This window comes from Castanea sativa, chromosome 1, assembly GCF_040712315.1.
Source record: "Castanea sativa cultivar Marrone di Chiusa Pesio chromosome 1, ASM4071231v1".
NCBI classification, from domain to species: Eukaryota; Viridiplantae; Streptophyta; class Magnoliopsida; order Fagales; family Fagaceae; genus Castanea; species Castanea sativa.
In genome coordinates this window covers 8,344,108-8,365,834 of record NC_134013.1, presented here as the reverse complement: position 1 = coordinate 8,365,834, position 21,727 = coordinate 8,344,108, and the positions used below count along the sequence as shown (strand labels likewise).

The following is a 21,727-nucleotide window of genomic DNA, read 5'->3' as shown; positions in this document are numbered from 1 at the left end:
ACATTTAAAGTTTTTAAATATTTTGTCCCATTTATTTATCCTTGAAAAGAACAGTCATACCACTGCACACCCTTAGTGATGATCACTTCATAAGTATAAGTGTTTTGTGGTGTGTGGGGTCCACAAGTATAAGTGCTTGTGGAGTGTGAGGGGCGATAGTCATTCCACAAATATAAGTGCTTGTGGGGTGTGCGGTCTACAAGTGTAAGTTTGTGGAGTGTGAGAGGCAAGGTCCAGAGCTCAAGTCTCTAGGAAGCCGCTTCACACACATATACACTTAGATTATGCTAAAGTATAATTTTTCATTAATACTTAAATTATGTTAGAATATGTTTCTCAAAAAAAAAAAAATTGTTAGAATATAATTTTTATTTATACTATTATTTAAAGGGGCTTCCCCTGTTTGGATTTCTCATTTTTTAGTTCAAAAATACCCTTACAGTCTTATGTTTAAGTAAAAACAAAACTAATGGCCTGTTTGGAAGTTAAAAAAAGGAGGGGGAGTAGAGTAAAGGGAGGGGGAGTAGTTCAATTATCTTGTTTGGAAGTTTTTTAAAGAAGGAGGAAGAGGGGTTTGGAGGGGTTTCAACTACCTCTAACCCCTCATTTTTAATTCTTCCAAAATGGAGAGATTTGGAGGGAGAGTAGAGTAGATAAATTATTAACCAAATGAATTTATCAATTTACCCTTTCTAAATTAACAAAATTACAAACCAATTATATAAATAATATCTGTTTGTTTCTTGAGAAAATTTAAGCTTACTGAAAAAAAAAATTTGCTAATAAACAGGACCTCACACCGATACATTTGCATTGTTTGTCAGCGCCAGAACTCTGCACAGAAACCGGCCAGTCGCGCCTTGGACTCATCGCTGGCGACACCTCGTTTGTATTCCGACGAGGGCCAGGCCTCAATCTGAAGCTCAAAAGCGGCAATTCGTTTCCACCGCGACTAATGCGGCTCGCAGGAGACCTTGCTGGCTTCATTACAACGATCGGAGACTCGTTGTTCCGATCGTAAATGAAGTTCTGGTGGCTCATTTGGTTTTTAGCTTTTTTCAAATGCAAAAGACCTTCGAGTTGCAGAGCTTCGAGAAAATGCTTCAAAGTCTCCAATTCCTTTGTGCCATTCCTCTATACGACACAGTTCTATGTTTTTCCATAAATAAAGAAAATTTATTTTTATTTTTATTATAATTTTTGTTGAGGCAATAAAAATTATTTTATAATATATATATTTTTTTGAGAACGAATTATTTTATAATAGTTAATAGTAGTTTTATACTTTTATTAGTGGTATTTTATGGAATGAAAATGTTGATTAAATAATTATTTAATTTAACAAATTAATCTTAGATCAATGTTGCTAGTTTATTTTTAAATAGGGGTAAATTTGTCAATTTAAATAATTTATTCTCTTTTCCATCCTAATTTTTAAAACATCAAAACAAAAGGAAGGTTTAATTACTCCCTTTCCCCTTACTAATTTTAAAAACATCCAAACAAGGTGGAGGATAACCCTTCCCCTCTACTATTCTCTCCACTACTCTCCTTTCTTCTACTCCCCTCTACTCTCCTCCCTCTCTAAACTTCCAAATAGGCCATAAAGGACAATTCGGTAAAAATGCAACTCTAACTCTTACTAAAACACTGCCTAAAAAATAGGACTACTCTCTTATTAGATTTTTAAAATAAAAATTATATATATAAAAAAATAATTTTTTTTTTTACAAAATAAGACCACTAAAAAAAGCCTCATCGCGTGTGATGAGCTAGCCTTGTATAAAAAAAAAAAATAAAAGAACAGTCATTAATGGTTCACTACACATGATCCCGGACCATGTTTTAATCACAACCACATATCAGACTCAACGGCCCAGCCCGGCCCAAAGTCAAAAAAACCGGTAAATTTGGCGGTTCGATGCGAATCCTAACCCTAAAAATTGCGCCAATCGCAAAACATTTCAAAACTTTTTGCCGCCTAAAAATAAAAACCCAATACAGTAACCTGTAATACCATTTTCATTTCTAAAAAATTAGAATTAGAATTTCACAAATTAGATTATAGATCTGACAAAAAAACCCTAGTTGTTCTCCATTGATTTCATCACAGAGAGAGATGGAGAGCGACGACGATTTTCAGCTACTCCCACAATCGGAAGAGATTTCTCCTTCGGAGAGAAAGCTGAAGCGCTTGAAGAAAGCAATTAGGGTTCCCACCGAGCCTTCCGAGCCTTTGTTGGATTTCCCTAGATCTGAAGCCCTAGATTCGGAGGAATTGAAGGAATTGTCGCCGTTGGGGGCGGGATCGGAATCGGAATCGGAGGAGGGTTTTGATGGAGGAAATGAATTGGATTTTGGTTTGGGTGGCGAAGGAGAAAATGGTTTGGGGGTTAAGACTAAGAGGGTTTTGGAGTTTGACTCTGTGGGTGACGATTCCGACGCAAAACGCGACGATCTGAGCGAAGAGATGGGAGATGTGGTGGAGGACCCGAGGATTGAGGAACCAGTGAAGAAACGACGTAGTTCTGATGAGCTTGATGAAAATATAGACAACAAGAAGACGAAGAAGAATGTTGATGAGAGTGTTGTTGATCTTGATGCTACCACAAAAAAATTGACTAAAAAGGTATTTCTTTCTCTCTCTCTCTCTCTTTTGGGTTTTGTTTTTGTTTTTGTTGTAATTAATAGTTGCTGCTATTTTTACAGGAAAGAAGGGACAATCTTAAGCAACTTCGTGCTGAGTCTCAGAGACTCTTACGAGGTATAAAGTTATGTTTAAGACCCTTTATTTTGTTGAGCTTGTTTGCATTGTTTGATTTAGCATTTTGTTTTTGTTATTAGAAACTAGAGATGCATCATTTAAACCTGTACTGCTTGTTCAAAAGCCGATATCTTCAGTTTTGGAGAAGATTCGTCAACGAAAGCTGGAGATTGCAAAAAAGTGAGTAGTTTAATTTGGGTTTATACTTATGTACATATATTGGTCAATGTATTTATGCTTGTTTTGTGTGTGGCAGATCTGTTGCTATAAACAGTATGTCTTTTCTTGATGATGATGATGGCGATGATGGTTTTGTAAGGGAGGTGGTGGTGGATTGTAACTCAGGTAGTCCTATTGATGAACATAGGGGAATTGATGGAGTGGTAAAAGTGGCCAGTGAAGAAACGATTGAACTTCCTGCTAACATGAAGAGTAATTTAGATGAGCCATGTATGGATGAACCAAGTGATATTAAAGATCACTCCAGCTGTGAAAGTATACCTTCGCAAATGGTGAGTTAAAAGGCACAAGAAGTTCTTGCTGAATTTAACTGTTGTAAAATGAAAAAAGTGTAGGCACACTAATGTAATACCATAAAGGATTGCACATACATGGTTTTACATTTGTCATAACTCTTTTTTACCTCAGCAAGTTAAACATTTGATGTATCCATGAATTTGGTTTAGCCATTTAGGGTAATTCCTATTTAAGTGTGTATGAACTTACACTGTATGCAACAATCACTACCTTTGGTTTATTAGGGTATTGTTGGATTGAGTGTTTTGTCCCAAAATCACTTGTATATAAACTTTAATAACTAGTACATTTATGGAGAATTGTTGGAAGTTTGTAAATGATGTTTCCCTATATTTATATTGTGCAATGTGTTTGTTGATGACTTGATGTGAATATGTGATCTGGCAAGAAGGCAAGCAATGTTAAGTTGAATGGTAACATCTCAGAAGCTTGAAATATACAATTATAATTGAACATTTTGGTCATCACTTTAAACCCTCTAAGTGTGACACCTAAATTAGGTCTTTTGTTATTGTAATGATCATTAGAGTCAGTGCTTTTCAGAAGTTAGGCCCTTTTTTTTCCTGGTTTCAACTTTTAGAATGTAAGTTTGGTAGCACTGGATGGTGAAAAGGGTTTCATATTGCTGCTGATCCCAAATCCTAATTAGTTGTGATAAAGGCTTGGCTGTGTTGGGTTTTAGTAGCATAGTCTGTAGCTTTGTGCAAGAGGGGTGTTTGCTTTATTTTGGGATGGACTAGCCATATGTTGTAATGCCTCTATGTTGCAGGATGTGGATGGGGAATCTAAACAAGAATTTCGAGCTCCAATTGGTGATACCCAGGTACTTCTTCCCCCCCTCCCCCCAAAAAACTGAATTGTTTGGAAGTTATTCTTACCCTATTGGTGTGTTCTATAAAAAATTAGGGCTGTGTTCTGATTCAAAACAAGTAACTCTACGGATGATTAGTCTATTTGTATGTTGTAGGAGCTGTTTTCTGATTCCCAAACAAGTGACTCTATGGATGAGCTACCTAGCAAGACACCCAGCAGTCCCTTGGAAGAAGTTATGGCTCCTTCCATACTTGCAATGAATTTAAAGCTTGATTCTGCTCCTCCTGATGATGTGTAAGTGTTTGTAGAATTTCTTTCTTTTACAGTTCCACACAGCAAAATCATTATCTGTTTTGTGGCCTTATTTTCATTGCGCCTCAAGATCCCTTGTTAGGATTTCACTGTCAGGGAATTGATTGCTCCCTGTTTCTGTATTGTATGGTTTTACTTACTTATGTTTGTCTATGACAACCGGTTCCTTTCTCACCATCTGAATAATCATTTATCAATTAAAATGTTTTTTTTGTTGTGTGTGTGTGTGAATTGTGATCCATACTATAGTTGGCTATTATAAACTTGAGGCATACCATACTGGACTCTACATTAACTCCACAGTCTAGGTGTTCTAAAATGTAAAGTTGATTATTGCTTCTCTTTTGTAGTTCTTCTGATGAAGAGGACAATGACAAGGAGAACTTTGCTCCCCATCCACAGGGATTAACTGATTTATCTTCATCTCATGATCCTGTTAAAGCATTTGTTGATGATGAAGCAGAGGAAGAAGATGACAGTGATAATGACATGCTTCGATTCCAAGATAATGAAGAAGATGAGGACAATGAGGATTTAGAAGAACTTAAGGATATGATAGCAACTGGATATGAAGAAAAGCCAGTTGATAATGAGAAGCGTAATCAACTTCATCAGAAGTGGCTTGAACAACAGGATGCAGCTGGAACAGAAAATCTTTTGCAGAAATTTAATTGTGGTTCAAAATTGAAAGAAACAACTTTGCTTGAAGAGGAAGAAGATGAGGAAGGTGATGAATATGAAGAAGATTTTGGCGATGAAGCTGCAGAAGATTTAAACCCAACAAATGTTGCCCGGATGAATTTAAAAAAAGCAAAGCAAATGATTCCTCAAATGTTTACGGATAAGGATGATGTATATTTATCATCTGATGATGAGGAAACAGAAAAGAGGCTAGCTAAGCAGTGCCTATTTGAGAAATCTGTGAGTTCTTAGCAGTTTGTTTATTATTATCTTCAGAAAAAAGTTTTATTTTCTAATGCTTTATCAGAATTTTCTGCTATCTTGTCTAATAATAGATCTGGTCTGTATTAGTTATGTCAATTATGCTATTTGTTCTGAGTATTGTACAATTCACAAGATGGTAGCTGAAGGTTATGATATGAAACAGGAGCCAGCTATGTTTTTGTCACCGGCAGAGGATGAGAGTTCCAGAGAAGTTTTTGGTCTTATAAAGAAGTTGAATATTGTCCCTGACTCTAAGAAGAAAGCCAAAACACCTTGTATGGTCTTTAGTATATTAGTTCTATATTTTACTCATCAAAGAAAAAGAAAAGTTCTGCATTATATTTCAGCCACCAGTCTTCTGTGTTTATTTTGTTATGCTTATCATCTAATTGTTATTGCTATTTTTATTTTATGCAGCCCTTTTTAAAATGCCACCTGTTGGAGGAAAGAGTAACATACCATCCAAGGTAAACCAGTTTGCACTTGGGATTTCGAATGTAGATTGCAGTATTGTTAGCTATGCTATTTTAATTGATTATCAGTTTCTGTAACAAAAAGAGTATCCAAACTTAAACCAGTGTGCTGAAGTGAAATATCAAAGAACTCATTTTTTGTTTTAGATCTCATACCAAAGGTATGCCAGATAGTCCGCATGTTCTATTTCCATGATGGTGATAGCTTGTTCCTGTCTCCTTTCCCTGTTCTAACTTCTAACATGCATGTTTGCGAACATTTTTTGCACACTGGGAATCCAGTTCTCGTTTTCTGCTTCCAAATTTATTTTTAATAAATTCTGCGCACATACACATATTGATGGGAGATAGCAGTTATAAAGAACATTTTGAATTAACTATAACCATGGTATTGGTTTGGTTATTCTTGCAGTCTTCTTTCCTTGGTCGGGGGTCAAATCATTCCTTGCCCTCATCCCAAAAGAAAGCATCAAGCAAAGTTCGTTCTTTTATTTTTGGTCGAGATGACAGCAATAGCAGGAGTTCAATCTCAATGTCTGGTCTAGATGACAGCAACAGCAGGAGTTCAATCTCAATGTCAGAGGGTTCTTCTGATGCGGTAAGCTCAAACAGGGAGCAATGCTGAAGTATATACAAATTTTCTTGCTTTCTTCATTTTTGATATATTTTTACTTGCTGCACTGACTTAGTCAGTGATCTGTTTTACCAGAAGGTGATTAAAAAAGGGATATTGGGAGGGGGGGGGGGGGTGGGGGAATTATTATTGGAGATGCAATGAGAATATTGAGGTTTTCTAATTTCTGGGTTGGTTGCAATTGATTAGGGACTATCAGAATGCACTTCTATTGATAGCATTTCAACTATGAAGTGTTAGTTTACCATCACAGCATTCATTCCAGTTGCTTCTGTGGCATTTTCTTGATGATAGAATGCTAAATATATCCTTCTCAATTTATCAATTTCAATTTTATTTGAACAAACATGCAGATTCAGAGAGAGAATCAACCTAAAAGGCCTGCTTCAGCCAAGTTCAGTAACTCACAAACTAAAGCTAGTACCCAGAACACAAGATCTGTAGCTGAAATGAAGTCAGGTACTTCACTGTTCGAGATATTAAGGCGATCGTCCCTGCAATCTGAGCAGTGCACTCAAGATAGTATGGTTGTGCAAACTGAATCCGTATTTGCTGCATTTAAATTGTCAAAGAAGCCAATAAAGACAGAAGGAAAAGCCTGATGTGTATATATAAGAAGGCCTTGTTATTGTTTGACTCAATGTTTTTTGAGAAGTTCATTTGTTTATCACATGTTCTTTACATCTATTTGAGCCCATTTCAGAAGCCCTGGTTGCCTTATATTTAGCTCTGAGTTTGGGTCATATCAGATTGCTTTAACTGGGAATCTTGATGGGGATCTGTTGTGAGCCTGTGAAAGTAATGCTGTTCCTGTATTTATTGGTTGCATGCTTGCAATGCATTCCCTCTTGCTGGTTCAAATTAATAGACTACTGGGAATGTTATTACCTGGTGATGAATTTGTGCCTCGAGACTGGGAGTACTTAACACCTGTATGATCTATACGAGTAATGTTGATGTTCCAACGTCAGTTCATGATTGGCAAGCAAATGATCAGTCGGTTACTGAAAAATTGTCCCTTTGGTTACATCAACGGCCATGATCTTTGTGTCGTATCATTCAACGGCAAATAACCTTATGATGCCTTTAACTCAATTTCAGTTAAAAAATTTGAGAATAATATCTTGGCTAATATATATAAATAAAAGATGGTTTCAACTTTTTTTATTTTTTAATTTTAAGTTTCAAGGCGTTTGTTCCTGATATAGTTTTTTATTATCAGATCAAAACACTAATCAGTTTTTGATATAAACGGGGATTGAACTACAAATTTCTTATACAATTATCAGAAATTTTATTAGTTGAGTTTACTGGAATTCACTAGTTTCAACTTTTGATTATTGTTCGTATCATCAAATTAAGAGGCTAATTAATTTTTAGTATATATGAGATTGAATATTAGATTTTTAATTTAACAATAAGATGTTGAATAAAAGATTTAAAGTTCGAGTTAAATTTTCTAAAAGCATACGTTTTTAATTTTTAATAAAAGACTTTACTATTTGATTTAATAATATCTCACTTTTGCTAAGATGATAGGGGTTAGGAATTATCAACGATAAATCTCTTCTTCTTTTTTTATTTATGAAAATCATTGATAAATCTTTGAATACAAAGAATCTGGTCTATTATATATATGTTTGTATTTATATAAAACCCGAAAAAAGAAAAAAATTCAAATGTATTGCCGATGTCCCGAAAGGTGTTAGGCACAAACTATCTCAAGAAGCCACCAAAGATCGAACCAATAAGGTTTCAGAATTTAACCTTTTTCTCAACCTTTTTTCATTTTGACTGAAATTTTTTGAGGTGTATTACGGTGGGGAGGGAAACACAGAAACAGTGTACGACCTAGTTTTTGGACAGAACATTGTTTTCCTTAGTGATGACAGAGCTCTCTTTCTCTCTCACTAAAAGAGGAAACTAAATCTATACGCGTCACCCTCTTATAGGTCCCTAATAAACTATTAAGTACGCTCACCTGACTGAATCATTCCAACAATTGCAATGGATACACTCAATTTTTCTTAGTCCTAAAAATAGGCTCAGTTCAGAGTTCAGACATCTTCATAGACTTTCAGACAAAGGTCAAAACTCAAAGCTCAAAAACCCTTAACACAAAAACAGTGAAACACAGCTTATATACCTTTCTAAATCCGAAGATCCCCAATTGAGATTCCTCAAAAATCTGACATGGGATTCTAAATCTTAGTTGTCCAAAACCCTCTCATCAGATCCAAACGACCCAAAATATAAGATCCATCCGAAATCCACGCGTGTGCTATAATGGCTAAACGCTGAATCTAGTCACCTCAACTCAAAACCGAAGTCCTAGGACCAAGGCTTCTACAAATGGCGAATAGTCCACACGGAGGCAAGTTTTTCTTACTCTATTTGCTTTTCATTTTCACTTCTGTTTCTAAGGTACTATTGGTAAGCTCTAGCACTAGCTCTCTCTCAATCCAACACGAGCACGAACATGATCCTTATGTTGCACCCAACACAGAACTTACTAGTAAATTCAATGAACAACAAGTTTTATTGCACCGGCTTGAGGATTTAGTGAGAAACCTTAGCGAAATAGTTACTAAATTAGAATCGAAATTGTCGGAGTCTGCGAAGGTGGCAAATACGGACAAGAGGCACAATCTAGATAATGAAAAGGCTAAAAGAAAGTGTGATGGTAAAAGGGTAGGTAAGGATTTAGAGGAAGACGAATTGGAAGGTGAAAGCCGAGAGGGAGAGAAAGCGAGGGCGGTTTCTGTAACCAAGTTTAGCCCATTTTGGTCTGAGAGGTTTCAGTTTGTGTCGGCTGTGAAATTGGACTCGGATGCTACTTGTATTCATGTGTTGCCGTTTCGGGATTTTGAGGGGCTTAGTAAGTATGTTGCAGTTGGGGATGAGAGAGGGAGGGTTTATGTGTTCTTGAGAAATGGGGATGTTTTGGTTGAGTTTTATACGAGGTCAGATTCGCCTATTACAGCCATGCTTTCGTACGTGTCAGTTTATAAGAATGAGAGTGTTGTGGTGACGGGGCATAAGAATGGTGTGATCTTGATGCATCGGATTTGGGAGGTGTCGAATGGAGATGAACTGAGTTCACTTTTCATGGAAAATGGGGGCAAGATCGTGTCAACTGAAAGTGGGGAAGATGGGCTTCCGATCAATATCTTGGAAGTGCATCATGTTGGGAGGATGAGGTATATTTTGTCTGTGGATGGTAGTGGAAGGATTAGGGTTTTAACAGAAAATGGAACTGTTTATGGTTCAACCATGCCAGCAAGCAAGCCACTTGCATTCTTAAAACAACGACTTTTGTTTTTGACAGAGAGTGGTGCAGGGTCGTTGGATTTGAGGAGCATGAAAGTTAAGGAGTCTGAGTGTGAAGGCTTGAACCGTTCTCTTGCACGGTATTATGTTTTTGATGCCACTGAAAGGTCTAAAGCATATGGCTTTACCTCAGAAGGTGATTTGATTCATGTATTGCTCTTGGGGGATATAATGAACTTCAAATGCAGGGTTAGATCCAAGAGAAAAATGGACATTGATGAGCCTCTTGCATTTCAGGCAATTAGGGGGTTTTTGCTTATTGTTAGTGAGGAGAGGGTCTTTGTGTATAATGTTTCATCTCATCATTATGTTAGGGTTGGTGCACCTCGGCTTCTTTTTTCTTCTGGTCTGGATGATATCAGATCATCTTTTCTAAGTTATCAAGCAGTGGATGTGGATGTGGATGTGGATGCTGAGAGAAGAACAGTGATACCCTTAGTAGCCAGTGATCGTGAAAAGCTTGTTGTTCTCGGCCTTGGAAGTGGGTACGTGGGAATGTATCGTTCTAACCTTCCAATATTTAAAGGGGAGTTTAATACAATGTTTTGGACCAGCCCTGTGTTATTCTTCATTCTTTTTCTATTTGGGGCTTGGCAATTTTTTGCTAAGAAAAAGGAAGCACTTACTTCATGGGGGCCAGATGATCCTTTTAGCTCCACATCAGCCACAACTGGAGCTCCATTAGGAACTGGTTCTGGGGACAGATCTTTTGTAGACTCTTCTTCTAGAGGTTCTGATATGATGGATCTTAGAAGTAGTGGTCTAAGAGGTCCATCGAGAAGGTATGCCTCTCCCACTCGTTATCCTGGTGGAGCGACTAATTCCTTTAGACCGGCTTCTGCAGATCATAACTCTCGACCAGCTTCTGTTGACCCAAATTTCAGAGCATCTTCAGAGTTAAAATTTAGGGGTTCAGCTTTAGAATCTTCTGGTTTTCCAAAAAGAAGGGAGAGTCTGTTTGTAAGCAATCAAGTTGTAGATGATAACAATTGACTTCTTGAATCAATTGCATGAACTTTTGCTTCAGAAGTCTCAGAGTTCCTTCAGATTTTATCCTTAGAACCGTTCATTTTGGCAACTGCATGGGGCTGTTCAAACTGGCAATATCTGTAACTTGCAACTTTGTAACTTCTTGTAGCTCAAGGAAATAATGAAAAAAAGTTCTAGCATTTTTTTTTTATAAAAAAAAATCCTTTATTTTGTTTGTTGTAGAAAGATGGAAACAGAACGTGTATAATACAAATATAGAAGCAAATAAGATTCTCCTTTAGGGATTCATCAAATTGCAATGGTTTGTGTTGTTTTCGTTTGCTGAAAACCTGAGATGTAACTAATGACCAATCATTTATCTCGAAAAGCAACGGGCGATTCTCTTGCAACCTTCAGCATTATTTTTTTGTTTTGTTTTTGGGTGGCTTATTATTGTTAGGTGGCTAAATAGCATGAAGTAAACCAATTTTAACACAATTTTTCGGTCGAGCCTCAAATGGTGATGCAGCTGCCTACTGGTGAAGTCTGGACTCATAAATGGTGGCTTACTGATGTGTTCTGGATTCAAAGATGGTCGTGTCTTGGTGTTTTTTTTTTAATCATTTGCAAAGACCTGGTCCTTCTGTAATTGGAAATGCATTTATGTTAGGTGTCTTTGTGATACATGTAATGCAGTGCTAGAAAATAGGGAATATCATGTTCGACAAGTTTTACTGATATGTTGTGGGTGTTAGTTTTTCATGTATGGCAAGAATTCTGACTGGCAACCTGTTTAAGACTTTTTCCAAATGGGGGAGCCTTGCAAACAAGATTATCCAAGAAATTACACTGGCTTTGAATGAAAAATGCTAAAGAGTACAATGAATTATACAAATTTTGCCACAACTTGTCACGTGGTCAATTATAAGCGGTGGAAATGTGAACCTTATGGAACTACCACTTTGTCTTTACTACTTATACCTTACCATATGACAAGTTGTGGCAAATATTGTGTAATTTTTTGAGATTCTAGCATTGTTGGCTATGTATCAGTACGACACTTGGAATTCAGAATTCTTGCCAACTAATCTCCAAATGAGTTTTACCAGGAAAATAGCATTTGCATTTCTATGCTTGGTTGTGGAATAAAGGCCCAACACACAAGTGTAATTTGTTTTCCCCGGGGTAGCGCCCAATAGGAAAATCCTGTTAATTTTGTCAATCTCATTACAAACACGAGCGGATAAGAGATAACATTGCCTTCATCATGCATGTGATAAGCCGCTATAGCAGAAGTAAGACACATTCCACAGAATAAGGACAACCTCTCGGCGAGAGACACTGTTAGCTTCCCAACCAGCCTAAAGTTGAACCTTATCTATCACACAAAACAAAAACAAAAACAAAAACAAAAGAACAAAACCTCTCGTCTCTTATTCCCAGTCCCGAAGCTCTTCAATTGTAATGCTCTCAACGGAGGCTACTACTAACAAAAAACATTGTATCCGATCTTGATGATTACTTTTTATCATCAAACTTGGTGTAGACGAGATTTTAACCTCAAATATCTTATTCAATTATAAAATATTCTACTGTTAGTAAGATAATATAGTAAAATATTAAAATGATATTAATTAGGCAATTATGCCTCTATTTCACTATTATTTTTGAAGCACCAGATAACGCTATCAAAGCTTTTAGATATTTTCTCAAACAAAAAAAAACAAAAAAAAAAGCTTTTAGATATTTTCATCTATTTTGAAAACATAAATGATTGATTGATACTTGTTTTTGTGATGGATATTGGAGTATTATTCAATTATTAAAAAGGTGGTATGATCCTTATTTAAAAAAACGACAATGAAACTTGATTCATTTTGGTTTTCTTGCTGCATTCTTTCTTCCTTTGAATTAATCCCAATTACTATTCCACTTTATGTAACACAAGTTCTCCATGATTTTTTTTCCCTCTACCACATTTTTATAATTGAACTGCGGCAAGAAGCTACGAAATACCCTTACTTTTTTTTCTTCTTTTTTTGAAAGCAAGAAATAGTCAAATACCCATACTTTGGGTCAATAATCTTTTATGTGTTTAGGTGGATGATCGATTAAATTAAGTTAATGAGATATAGCTTGTCCTCTATGTAATGACTTTGACTCTCAAATCTCAATTGATTAATTTACATCAACCACGAGGGAACTTGGTGTATAAGCGTGACAGAAATTCAAACATGTATTTATTTAGATCATTGAGTTCCCCTTTCAGGTGTACATCAATGAAGTTTGGTAAAGTTTGTGCAACATAACTATCATCTTTGGAAAAATCTAGTACCGCATAATTTTTGCACAACTTCTTGCTACAACTGTGATGTGGTAGAGTATGATTAGTAAAGAAAAAAATGGTAGATTCATGTGTAAGTAATAGTTAATCACTCATGTTAGAACTATGATAAAAAAATTGTGGAATAATTTGTGGTCCTAAAACTACTCCTCATTTTTTATTTTGTTATTTTCTCAATTATTCATGTTGTTTTATCATGTCAGTAATCTTAAATTAAATGAGTATATGAACTTAATAATAATCTTCTCCAAAAAAAAAAAAACTTAATAAGAAGATACATGCTTTATCAACAAGTAGGAGAAATATTTTTACAATTACATCATCTTTTTGTGAACTATAATATCTATATATTAAGAGGATTCAAAAAGTTGGTTAATGTCTTTTTCACTATAAAAAATACCTCTAATTTAATTAACTAATCATTATTCCAAAGGGTTAAAATAGTAAATCGACAAAAAATTAAAAATAATCTTATAAAAGAAAAACTACCCCACGTCCCTTACTACTATATATATATATAATCCTATTAAAGAGTTACTTTCTACTTCCACTACCCCATGCTCTTATAACTTACAAAAAAAAAAAAAAAAAAAAACCTCATCGCACGCGTGAAGAGATTGTGATGAGGCTAGCACTTATTATGCCATTATTGAAATTTCAATAGAAGTGGCAATGCCAAGATGTACACTTTTCTAAGTGTTTGTTAATTGTTGTTATTAGATTAATCTACCCCATGTCCTTTACTTCTATATATATAAATATATAAAATCCTATTAAAAAGTTACTTTCTACTTCCACTACCCCACTCTCTTATAACTTGGAAAAAAAAAACTACCAATGTCACATTGAAAAAAGAAAAAAAGGCCTCATCGCACACTCAAAGAGATTGTGATGAGACCAGCACTTATTATGCCATTTGTGGGGGCCCAAGGGCCGAGGATCAAGTTTGGGAACTAGGGCGTATGAGGACCTGAGGACAGAGTATGAAGCTCAAGAGTTGTAGTGTAGGATGACAAGGCTAGGGGTCGCAGGCCCGAGGAGAAGGATTGCTTGGAAAGGTGCTGAGAGGAGTCCAGGAGCGTATGGCAGAGAGGGGAAGATTCTGGTTTGGAGTAGCCTATGGGCTCCACATGGCTTGCCTTGCATTTAGCTTCCTGACCGCATTAAATGGTGGGTAGCAGTTTTATTAGTTGCATTGATAAGGAAGTGACCTAAACAGTACAGATCACAGTTAGGCAAGTTCTTTCCACCACCTTCTACAAGCTGTAAGCTATGAGAAGGGATAACTGTCAAAGCAGGAAATTGGTTAGGTGGGAAATGGACACTTAAGATGCAATAAAGGAAGTAGTATATATAGGAAAAGGGAGATTACATAAATAAAAAATAAAATAAAAAGAGAAAAAAGTAGGAAGAACATGGTGAAAGTATTGTAATGAATGGTGCTATTTGATTGTAACTTAGTCTCCTTAGGACTTCTTTAAATAGGGCAATTGATTCACTTAATCTTAGATGTTGCTTGTTTTCCTCCCTATTTGACCTTCCAAACAGGCCAATTCTCGGTTGTGTTGTTCCCTCTCTACAATTTTGGGCCTGGATTGACTTGATACAACCACTGTTCCGAGTGGGTCGTGGGCTATAGGAAAATCTTGCCCTCACAAATTTTAAATAGAAGTGGCAATGCAAAGATGTACTATTTTCTAAGTGTTTGCTAATTGTTATTATTAGATTAAACTACCCCACGTCCCTTACTCCTATATATATAATCCTATTAAGAATTTATTTCTACTTTCACTACCCCACGCTCTTATAACTTAAAAAAAAAAAACTACCCATGTTACATTAAAAAAAAGAAAAAAAAGCCTTATTGCATGCGTTAGGGGTGTGCATAGGTCAGGTTGGGTTGGGTTGAAGGGATTTTTTTATCCAACTCACCATTTTGGGTCAAAAAAAATTCCACATAACCCAACACATCACATAAGTCCAACCCGAACCAACCCACATGGATTGGGTTGAACCCATGGGTTGGACAAATTTTTATTATTATTTATATTATTATTAAATTGAGTAGAAAAAATTATAAATATAAATATATTAAAAAAACCCTAAAGATTAGTATTAATGTAACTTCTTAAAGGAAAACAACAATAATAATTTACTAGAGTTTGTGTGAACTAACTAGCTTTTATATAAAATAGGAAGAGTTGATTATTTTAAAAAATGTATTAATTATATAATATATTTTAAATATATATATTAAATATATGGGTGGGTTGGGTTGGGTTTGGCGGGTTTGAAATTCTATGACCCAAACCCAACCCAATCCAACCCACTATCAAAATTTTTTTTGTAACTTAACCCAACCCAACCCACCAAACCTAAAAACCGACCAAACCCGGCAGGTTGAGTTGGGTCGAGTCGGTTTTGGCGGGTTAGTGGGTTGGCTGCACACCCCTAGCACGCATAAAGAGATTGTGATGAGGCCATACTTATTATGCCATTATTGAAATTTCAATAAAAATGGCAATGCAAAGATGTTCTCTTTTCTAAGTGTTTGTTAATTGTTATTATTAGATTAATCTCTTATAATATCTAATACCATACGTCATATTATAAAATCACACAATAAAATGATGTTCTCCAATAAACCAGATAGGTACATTGCTTGTGCCACACACTAGTTCTAAAAACAATAATATACTTTTGGTAGGCATGAAGTATTAGCGAGTGAAATTGATTGCGTCATGTTGATGACATTAGCTTGTTTATATAAAATAAACTTAGTATGTTTGGGTTAAAATTAAAAATTAAAATTATTTCACTATTAATTTTATTTTTGCTACTATTTATGGGTGCTACTGTACTATTTCAAATAACTTTTACTTTTATCTACAGTATTTTTAACAATAATTTTTTTAATTTCAACAAAATAAGCGGTATTTAAACACACCCTTAACACACACACACACATATATATATATATATATTTTTGAGATAATACACTTAAATTAGTAAGGCATGAAAAAGCACGAAAGGAAAGCGCACTGCTATGATGTAGATTGTAAAATAAAAATTAATTTTGACACGGCCAACTTGCATGATACTCCCACACTTTTGACTTTAACAATGTGACGATGTGATGCTTGTGCCATTCTTCAACAACCACTCAAAATGGAAAAAAAAAAAGATTAACAAAGATTAAAAAAAAAAAGAGAGAGAAAACATTAATTAAACAAATTTATTTGAGACCAATCATAATATCATCTATTAGTATTATATATAATATAAGTTTTTTTTATAAGATATATAATAAAAGTGGAGTCCTAAAAAATTATGGTTGCGTAAAATTAATATATTCTCTTGTTAACAGATATCAACACTCTCGTTAATTATCAATACTGATGTATAACTCATATATATGAATAGATCTTTTTGAATATATACTACTGTAAATTTCTTTAAAAAATTTTATCCTCTCTTCTCATGTGTGTGTGTTAAAATACTTAGTATTCTAAAAAAAAACTCATATATATGAATGGTATAATAAAAAACACAATCATAATTACACATGTGGGGTCTTGGGCTTCGGCCGAGAGCATGGGCCTTTGGCCGAGATCGTGAGTAGTCCGAGTCCGAGGAGGAATATCTCCTCGGATAAGCTAAACGCAGATCAAATATAGATCCTAATGATCAAAGTGACATTCCAAGAAGTTCTAATGATATGGACGAACATCATGAACATACAAGAGGGATAAGGACTCAAAAATATCTAAGGGAAAGCTACTACACCACATTGAATGCCCTGTAGCTAACTTTCTGACCGCATTTATGTGGAAAAGACCTCTGAACAGTGCTACCTCGACAACCACAACTCACAAAAGGTCAGAAAGAGTGTCTGATGGGACAAACACTCAAGTGGTGGCTCAAAGGATTAACAAGTGTAGGATTAAGATCATCCAAAAGGAACTATATAATGGAAGAGACCCTTCATGAAAAGGGGATGAAAAAAGGAGAAGAGAAAGCACTGTAGCAGTCTCAACAACTCTTGTAACCATTGTCATCCAATATATATTAGAATAGAGCTCCTCGGACTGTGCCAAGGACAAACTTTCTTGCACAAACCGGATTTAATTCTTGTTGGCTCATCATCCAAAACCATATTAACTGTTATCCATGCACTAAAGCCTAGCTCTTTGACTCACTCTCTACAAATTTATTATACTGGGTTCACTGGGCCAAAATCTCTTATATTTTGGGCTTTGTCTGAAAATCGTGTCCCTACAATTGGCGCCGTCTGTGGGAAGAGCTTGTGTGATAGTGAGTGCAACGGTTAAATATGGTAGGATAAGGCCCCCATCAGCAAGAGTCCCTGGGGAAAGCCATTATGGTGGCCAGTTTACCATGTGAGCAAGTCACTACATGAGGCACACACAGTTGTTGTCCTAACTTAGCTTCCGCTCAGGTCTATACTACGAAGTGCTAATTATACGGGGAGGATTGTTGAATGGGACACAGTTCTAGGGGCTTCTGACATCAAGTACATGCCCCGTACCTCTGTCAAGGGCCAGGTCCTTGCGAATCCGGTGGCCGAGTTCGCTGAACCTCCATTAGAGGAAGTGGCAGCAACACATGAGCAATTCAAAGTGGCTCTGCGGTGGGGCTAGTTCTTGAAGGTATATATTGATATCTTCTAATCTATTGAAGTGGTTAAACAGAACTTTAGCTATGCCAGGTCCTCGGACCTCCTGCTTTGAGGAAATTAACACACACTGGCATCTTTAGAAGTGGTTAACAGAACCTTAGCTATGCCGGGTCCTCGGACCTCCTGCTTTGGGGAAATTAACGCACACTGGCATCTTTAGAAGTGGTTAAACAGAACTTTAGCTATGCCGGGTCCTCAGACCTCCTGCTTTGGGGAAATTAACACATCTTTGGAAGTGGTTAAACAAAACCTTAGCTATGTTGGATCCTCAGACCTCCTGCTTTGGGGAAATTAACACACACTGGCATCTTTAGAAGTGGTTAAATAGAACCTTAGCTATGCCGGGTCCTCGGACCTCCTGCTTTGGAGAAATTAACACACACTAGCATCTTTAGAAGTGGTTAAACAGAACCTTAGCTATGTCAGGTCCTCGGACCTCCTGCTTTGAGGAAATTAACACATACTGGCATTTTTAGAAGTGGTTAAACAGAACCTTAGCTATGCCGGGTCCTCAGACCTCCTGCTTTGGGGAAATTAACACATCTTTGGAAGTGGTTAAACAAAACCTTAGCTATGTCGGGTCCTCAGATCTCCTGCTTTGAGGAAATTAACACACACTGGCATCTTTAGAAGTGGTTAAACAGAACCTTAGCTATGTGGGTCCTCGGACCTCCTACTTTGGGGAAGTTAACACTCCATAACAACTCTCAAAGTATCATGCCTCGGTCCTCGGACCAGATGATGTGGGAAAGTTAACACTCCATGACATCTCTCTTCAAGTGTTTAAACTATAACTCAATCATGTCTCAGTCCTCGGACCAAATGATGTAGGAAAGTTAACACTCCATGACATCTCTCTTTAAGTGTTTAAACTATAACTCAATCATGCATCGGTCCTCGGACGAGATGATGTGGAAAAGTTAACACTCCATGACATCTCTCTTCAAGTGTTTAAACTATAACTCAATCATGCCTCGGTCCTCGGACCAGATGATGTGGGAAAGTTAACACTTCATGACAACTTTCAAAGTGTTCAAACGGAACCTTAGCTATGCATGGCTCCTTGGACCACATACTTTGGGGAATTAACATTCCATGATATCTATTTGTTTCACTAAGTGTCAAGACAGACCCAAGATTATAACCAAATCCTTAGATTGGTAGCTCTGAAATGAGCAATTTACAGTACAAGTATGGGGCGCGTGAAACGGCACTCCCCTGGGTGTAAATCAAAGGATCAAAGCATAATTAACTCTTAAGACTTCAAAACCTAACTTTTTTCCTCGGATGAGAAGAAAAAGCCGGAGTTTTGAGGGGCTATTGTGGGGTCTTGGGCTTCGGCCGAGAGCATGGGGCTTTGGCCAAGATCGTGAGTAGTCCGAGTCCGAGGAGGAATATCTCCTCGGATAAGCTAAACGCAAATCAAATATAGATCCCGATGATCAAAGTGACCTTCCAAGAAGTTCTAATGATATGGATGAGCATCATGAACATACAAGAGGGATAAGAACTCAAAAATATCTAAGGGAAAGCTGCTACACCGCATTGAATGCCCTGCAGCTAACTTTCTGACTGCATTTATGTGGAAAAGACCCTTGAACAGTGCTACCTCGGTAACCACAACTCACAGAAGGCCAGAAAGAGTGTCTGATGGGACAAACACTCAAGTGGTGGCTCAATAAACACTCAAGTGGTGGCTCAAAGGATTAACAAGTGTAGGATTAAGATCATCCAAAAGGAACTATATAATGGAAGAGGCCCTTCATGAAAAGGGGATGAAAAAAGGAGATGAAAAAAGGAGAAGAGAAAGCACTGTAGCAATCTCAACAACTCTTGTAACCATTGTCATCCAATATATATTAGAACAGAACTCCTCGAACTGTGTCGAGGACAAACTTTCTTGTACAAACCGGGTTTAATTCTTGTTGGCTCATCATCCAAAACCATATTAACTGTTATCCATGCACTAAAACCTAGCTCTTTGCCTCACTCTCTACAAATTTATTGTACTGGGTTCACTGGGCCAAAATCCTTTATATTTTGGGCTTGGTCTGAAAATCGTGTTCCTACAACACACATTTATGAGTTTAAATTATACTTAGTGTAAGAGTTACATGATTTTTTTAATCATTAATGAGTTTTTTTGTTCTCTCTCTTATTTTTTTATTTTAGTTTTTTTAATATAGACGTGAGTTTACTTCTTTTTTTATTAGGTTTTTATGGTGTATTTATATTAGACTCTTCTTCTTTTGCACAACATTAACTTATCTAGAACAATTTAAAAAAAAAAAAACATAAATAGGACTTGGTGCAAAATTAGAAAATAATTGAAATCCAATTTTTTTTTTCCAGCTTTGGCTTTAATTTTTATATATATTGTAACGGCGAAAAATCAATTAATCAACTGGTGGAGATAAATGAAGATTTTAATGTTTTTTATTACAATAAATTTGTTTAGAGATAAGAAGTCGAATCTATTATGATATCCAATGCGCGAACAAAAAAAGGTTTACGGCATAAAATTGAATGTGAAATGATGCTTCTTTTATTAATTCACAATTTAAGAACTGATTAAAAAAAAAAAAATACAAGTGTTGGTTTTCCGGTCTAGTTCAAGGTTCGGGTTACAGGTGGGTAGATTCTTTTCTCTCTTTTTTCTTGCCTCCCATTGTGTTTGGATCTTCCTCTTGCTTTTATATCCAGCTACAACTCATCTGAATCTTACACTTGGAGGGGTGAGATTGCACTCCTAGAACTCTTGTCCCATCCAAAACATAATAGCAAGCTTTACTTTGTACTCTTAGCTGTGCCACCACTGTTCATGGTCACTTCCTCATTAATGCGGTCATATGGGTGGTTGTCTTGTATTTAATGCGGAGGGGATGACTTCTATACCTTTCTTTCTTCATCTTTCTCGTATTTCGTTCCAAGTCTGCTTTCTTTCCTTTTTGATGTTTTAAATTTATGCGCTTCACATTACTAGTGCTCGTCCTCGAGGTTCAATGTGCATCCTCAGAAATAACCTTAATTGCCCATTTAAATTAGACGTGGGATCCTCGTCCCCACATACACACACACTTTTACCTGAGATTAAAATTTATTACCAATAATTTACTATACATAAAATTATTATCTTAACTAAAATTCTACTACCAAAAGTTTCAAGAATTTTAACATAAAATTTAATCCTTATTTTGATAAAAGATCATAATTTTGTGTTTTAATAAGTGCAAAGCAATTTAATATATGTATATATTACATGTCATCTCAAAATTAATGTATTTTTGTCATACGACTCATTAAGATATTTAATGTGCTTTAATAAAAATATATTAAAGTTGCAAATAAATGACTCACTAATTATTAAAATAATTTTTATTTATTCATACAATTTTTTTGAATTAAGTTGTATCTCGTGCAAACATAACACTAATTTAAGCATGTTACAAATTATATCTTATAGTTTTACTAGCTTCTAAGCATGCGCGTGCTTAGAGTCTCTTCAATTTTTTTTGAGAAAAAGTTAATAATTTACATCTATTATAATTTGAAGATATATATTTTTAGTTTTCAAACAAATGATAAACTTTGAGATAAACATTAACTATAATTTTTTTTTGAACATATGTATAAAAGTGGTGTGGTTATATAGGGAAAAGTTTTAGTATGAAAAATAAGACAAATATGAGGGGAAATAAAGATAAATTTTAGGAGTTCTCTTAGTTTTTTATTTTTTAATTGAGGTGTTTTACTTTTATTATGATGAAAAGCGAATAGAAAAGGCTAAATTTGATGGAATAAAAAGATGAATGTGATGAAAAAAAAAAAATTATAGGTGTTATCTTTTTGAATTCAAAATGAAAATTTTTATTTGACATTTATGACCCTATTTATAAAAGAAGTTACC

At 35.7% G+C, this 21,727-nt stretch overlaps 2 protein-coding genes across 2 annotated transcripts; both read left to right on the top strand.

Moving 5' to 3' along the window:
• Window positions 1-2,002: 2,002 nt before the first annotated feature.
• Window positions 2,003-7,195, top strand: LOC142643414 (uncharacterized). The gene is made up of 11 exons (XM_075818032.1): window positions 2,003-2,629; window positions 2,710-2,764; window positions 2,845-2,944; window positions 3,021-3,276; window positions 4,071-4,124; window positions 4,269-4,408; window positions 4,777-5,347; window positions 5,535-5,646; window positions 5,789-5,838; window positions 6,257-6,442; window positions 6,832-7,195. The coding sequence occupies exons 1-11, from the start codon at window positions 2,120-2,122 to the stop codon at window positions 7,078-7,080; spliced, it is 2,283 nt and encodes a 760-aa protein (XP_075674147.1). The 5' UTR covers window positions 2,003-2,119; the 3' UTR covers window positions 7,081-7,195.
• A 1,311-nt stretch (window positions 7,196-8,506) lies between these two features.
• On the top strand, window positions 8,507-11,091 carry LOC142621740 (putative membrane protein At1g75140). The gene has a single exon (XM_075795092.1). It carries the CDS (start codon window positions 8,831-8,833, stop codon window positions 10,799-10,801), a length of 1,971 nt encoding a protein of 656 aa, XP_075651207.1. The 5' UTR covers window positions 8,507-8,830; the 3' UTR covers window positions 10,802-11,091.
• Window positions 11,092-21,727: the final 10,636 nt, after the last annotated feature.

Coding starts and splice junctions, on each gene's coding strand:
- LOC142643414 (XM_075818032.1), top strand. CDS start 2,120: ATGGAGAGCGACGACGATTTTCAGCTACTCCCACAATCGGAAGAGATT. Junction 2,765..2,844: donor GTCTCAGAGACTCTTACGAG/GTATAAAGTTAT, acceptor TTTTGTTATTAG/AAACTAGAGATGCATCATTT. Junction 5,839..6,256: donor AGAGTAACATACCATCCAAG/GTAAACCAGTTT, acceptor TTATTCTTGCAG/TCTTCTTTCCTTGGTCGGGG.
- LOC142621740 (XM_075795092.1), top strand. CDS start 8,831: ATGGCGAATAGTCCACACGGAGGCAAGTTTTTCTTACTCTATTTGCTT.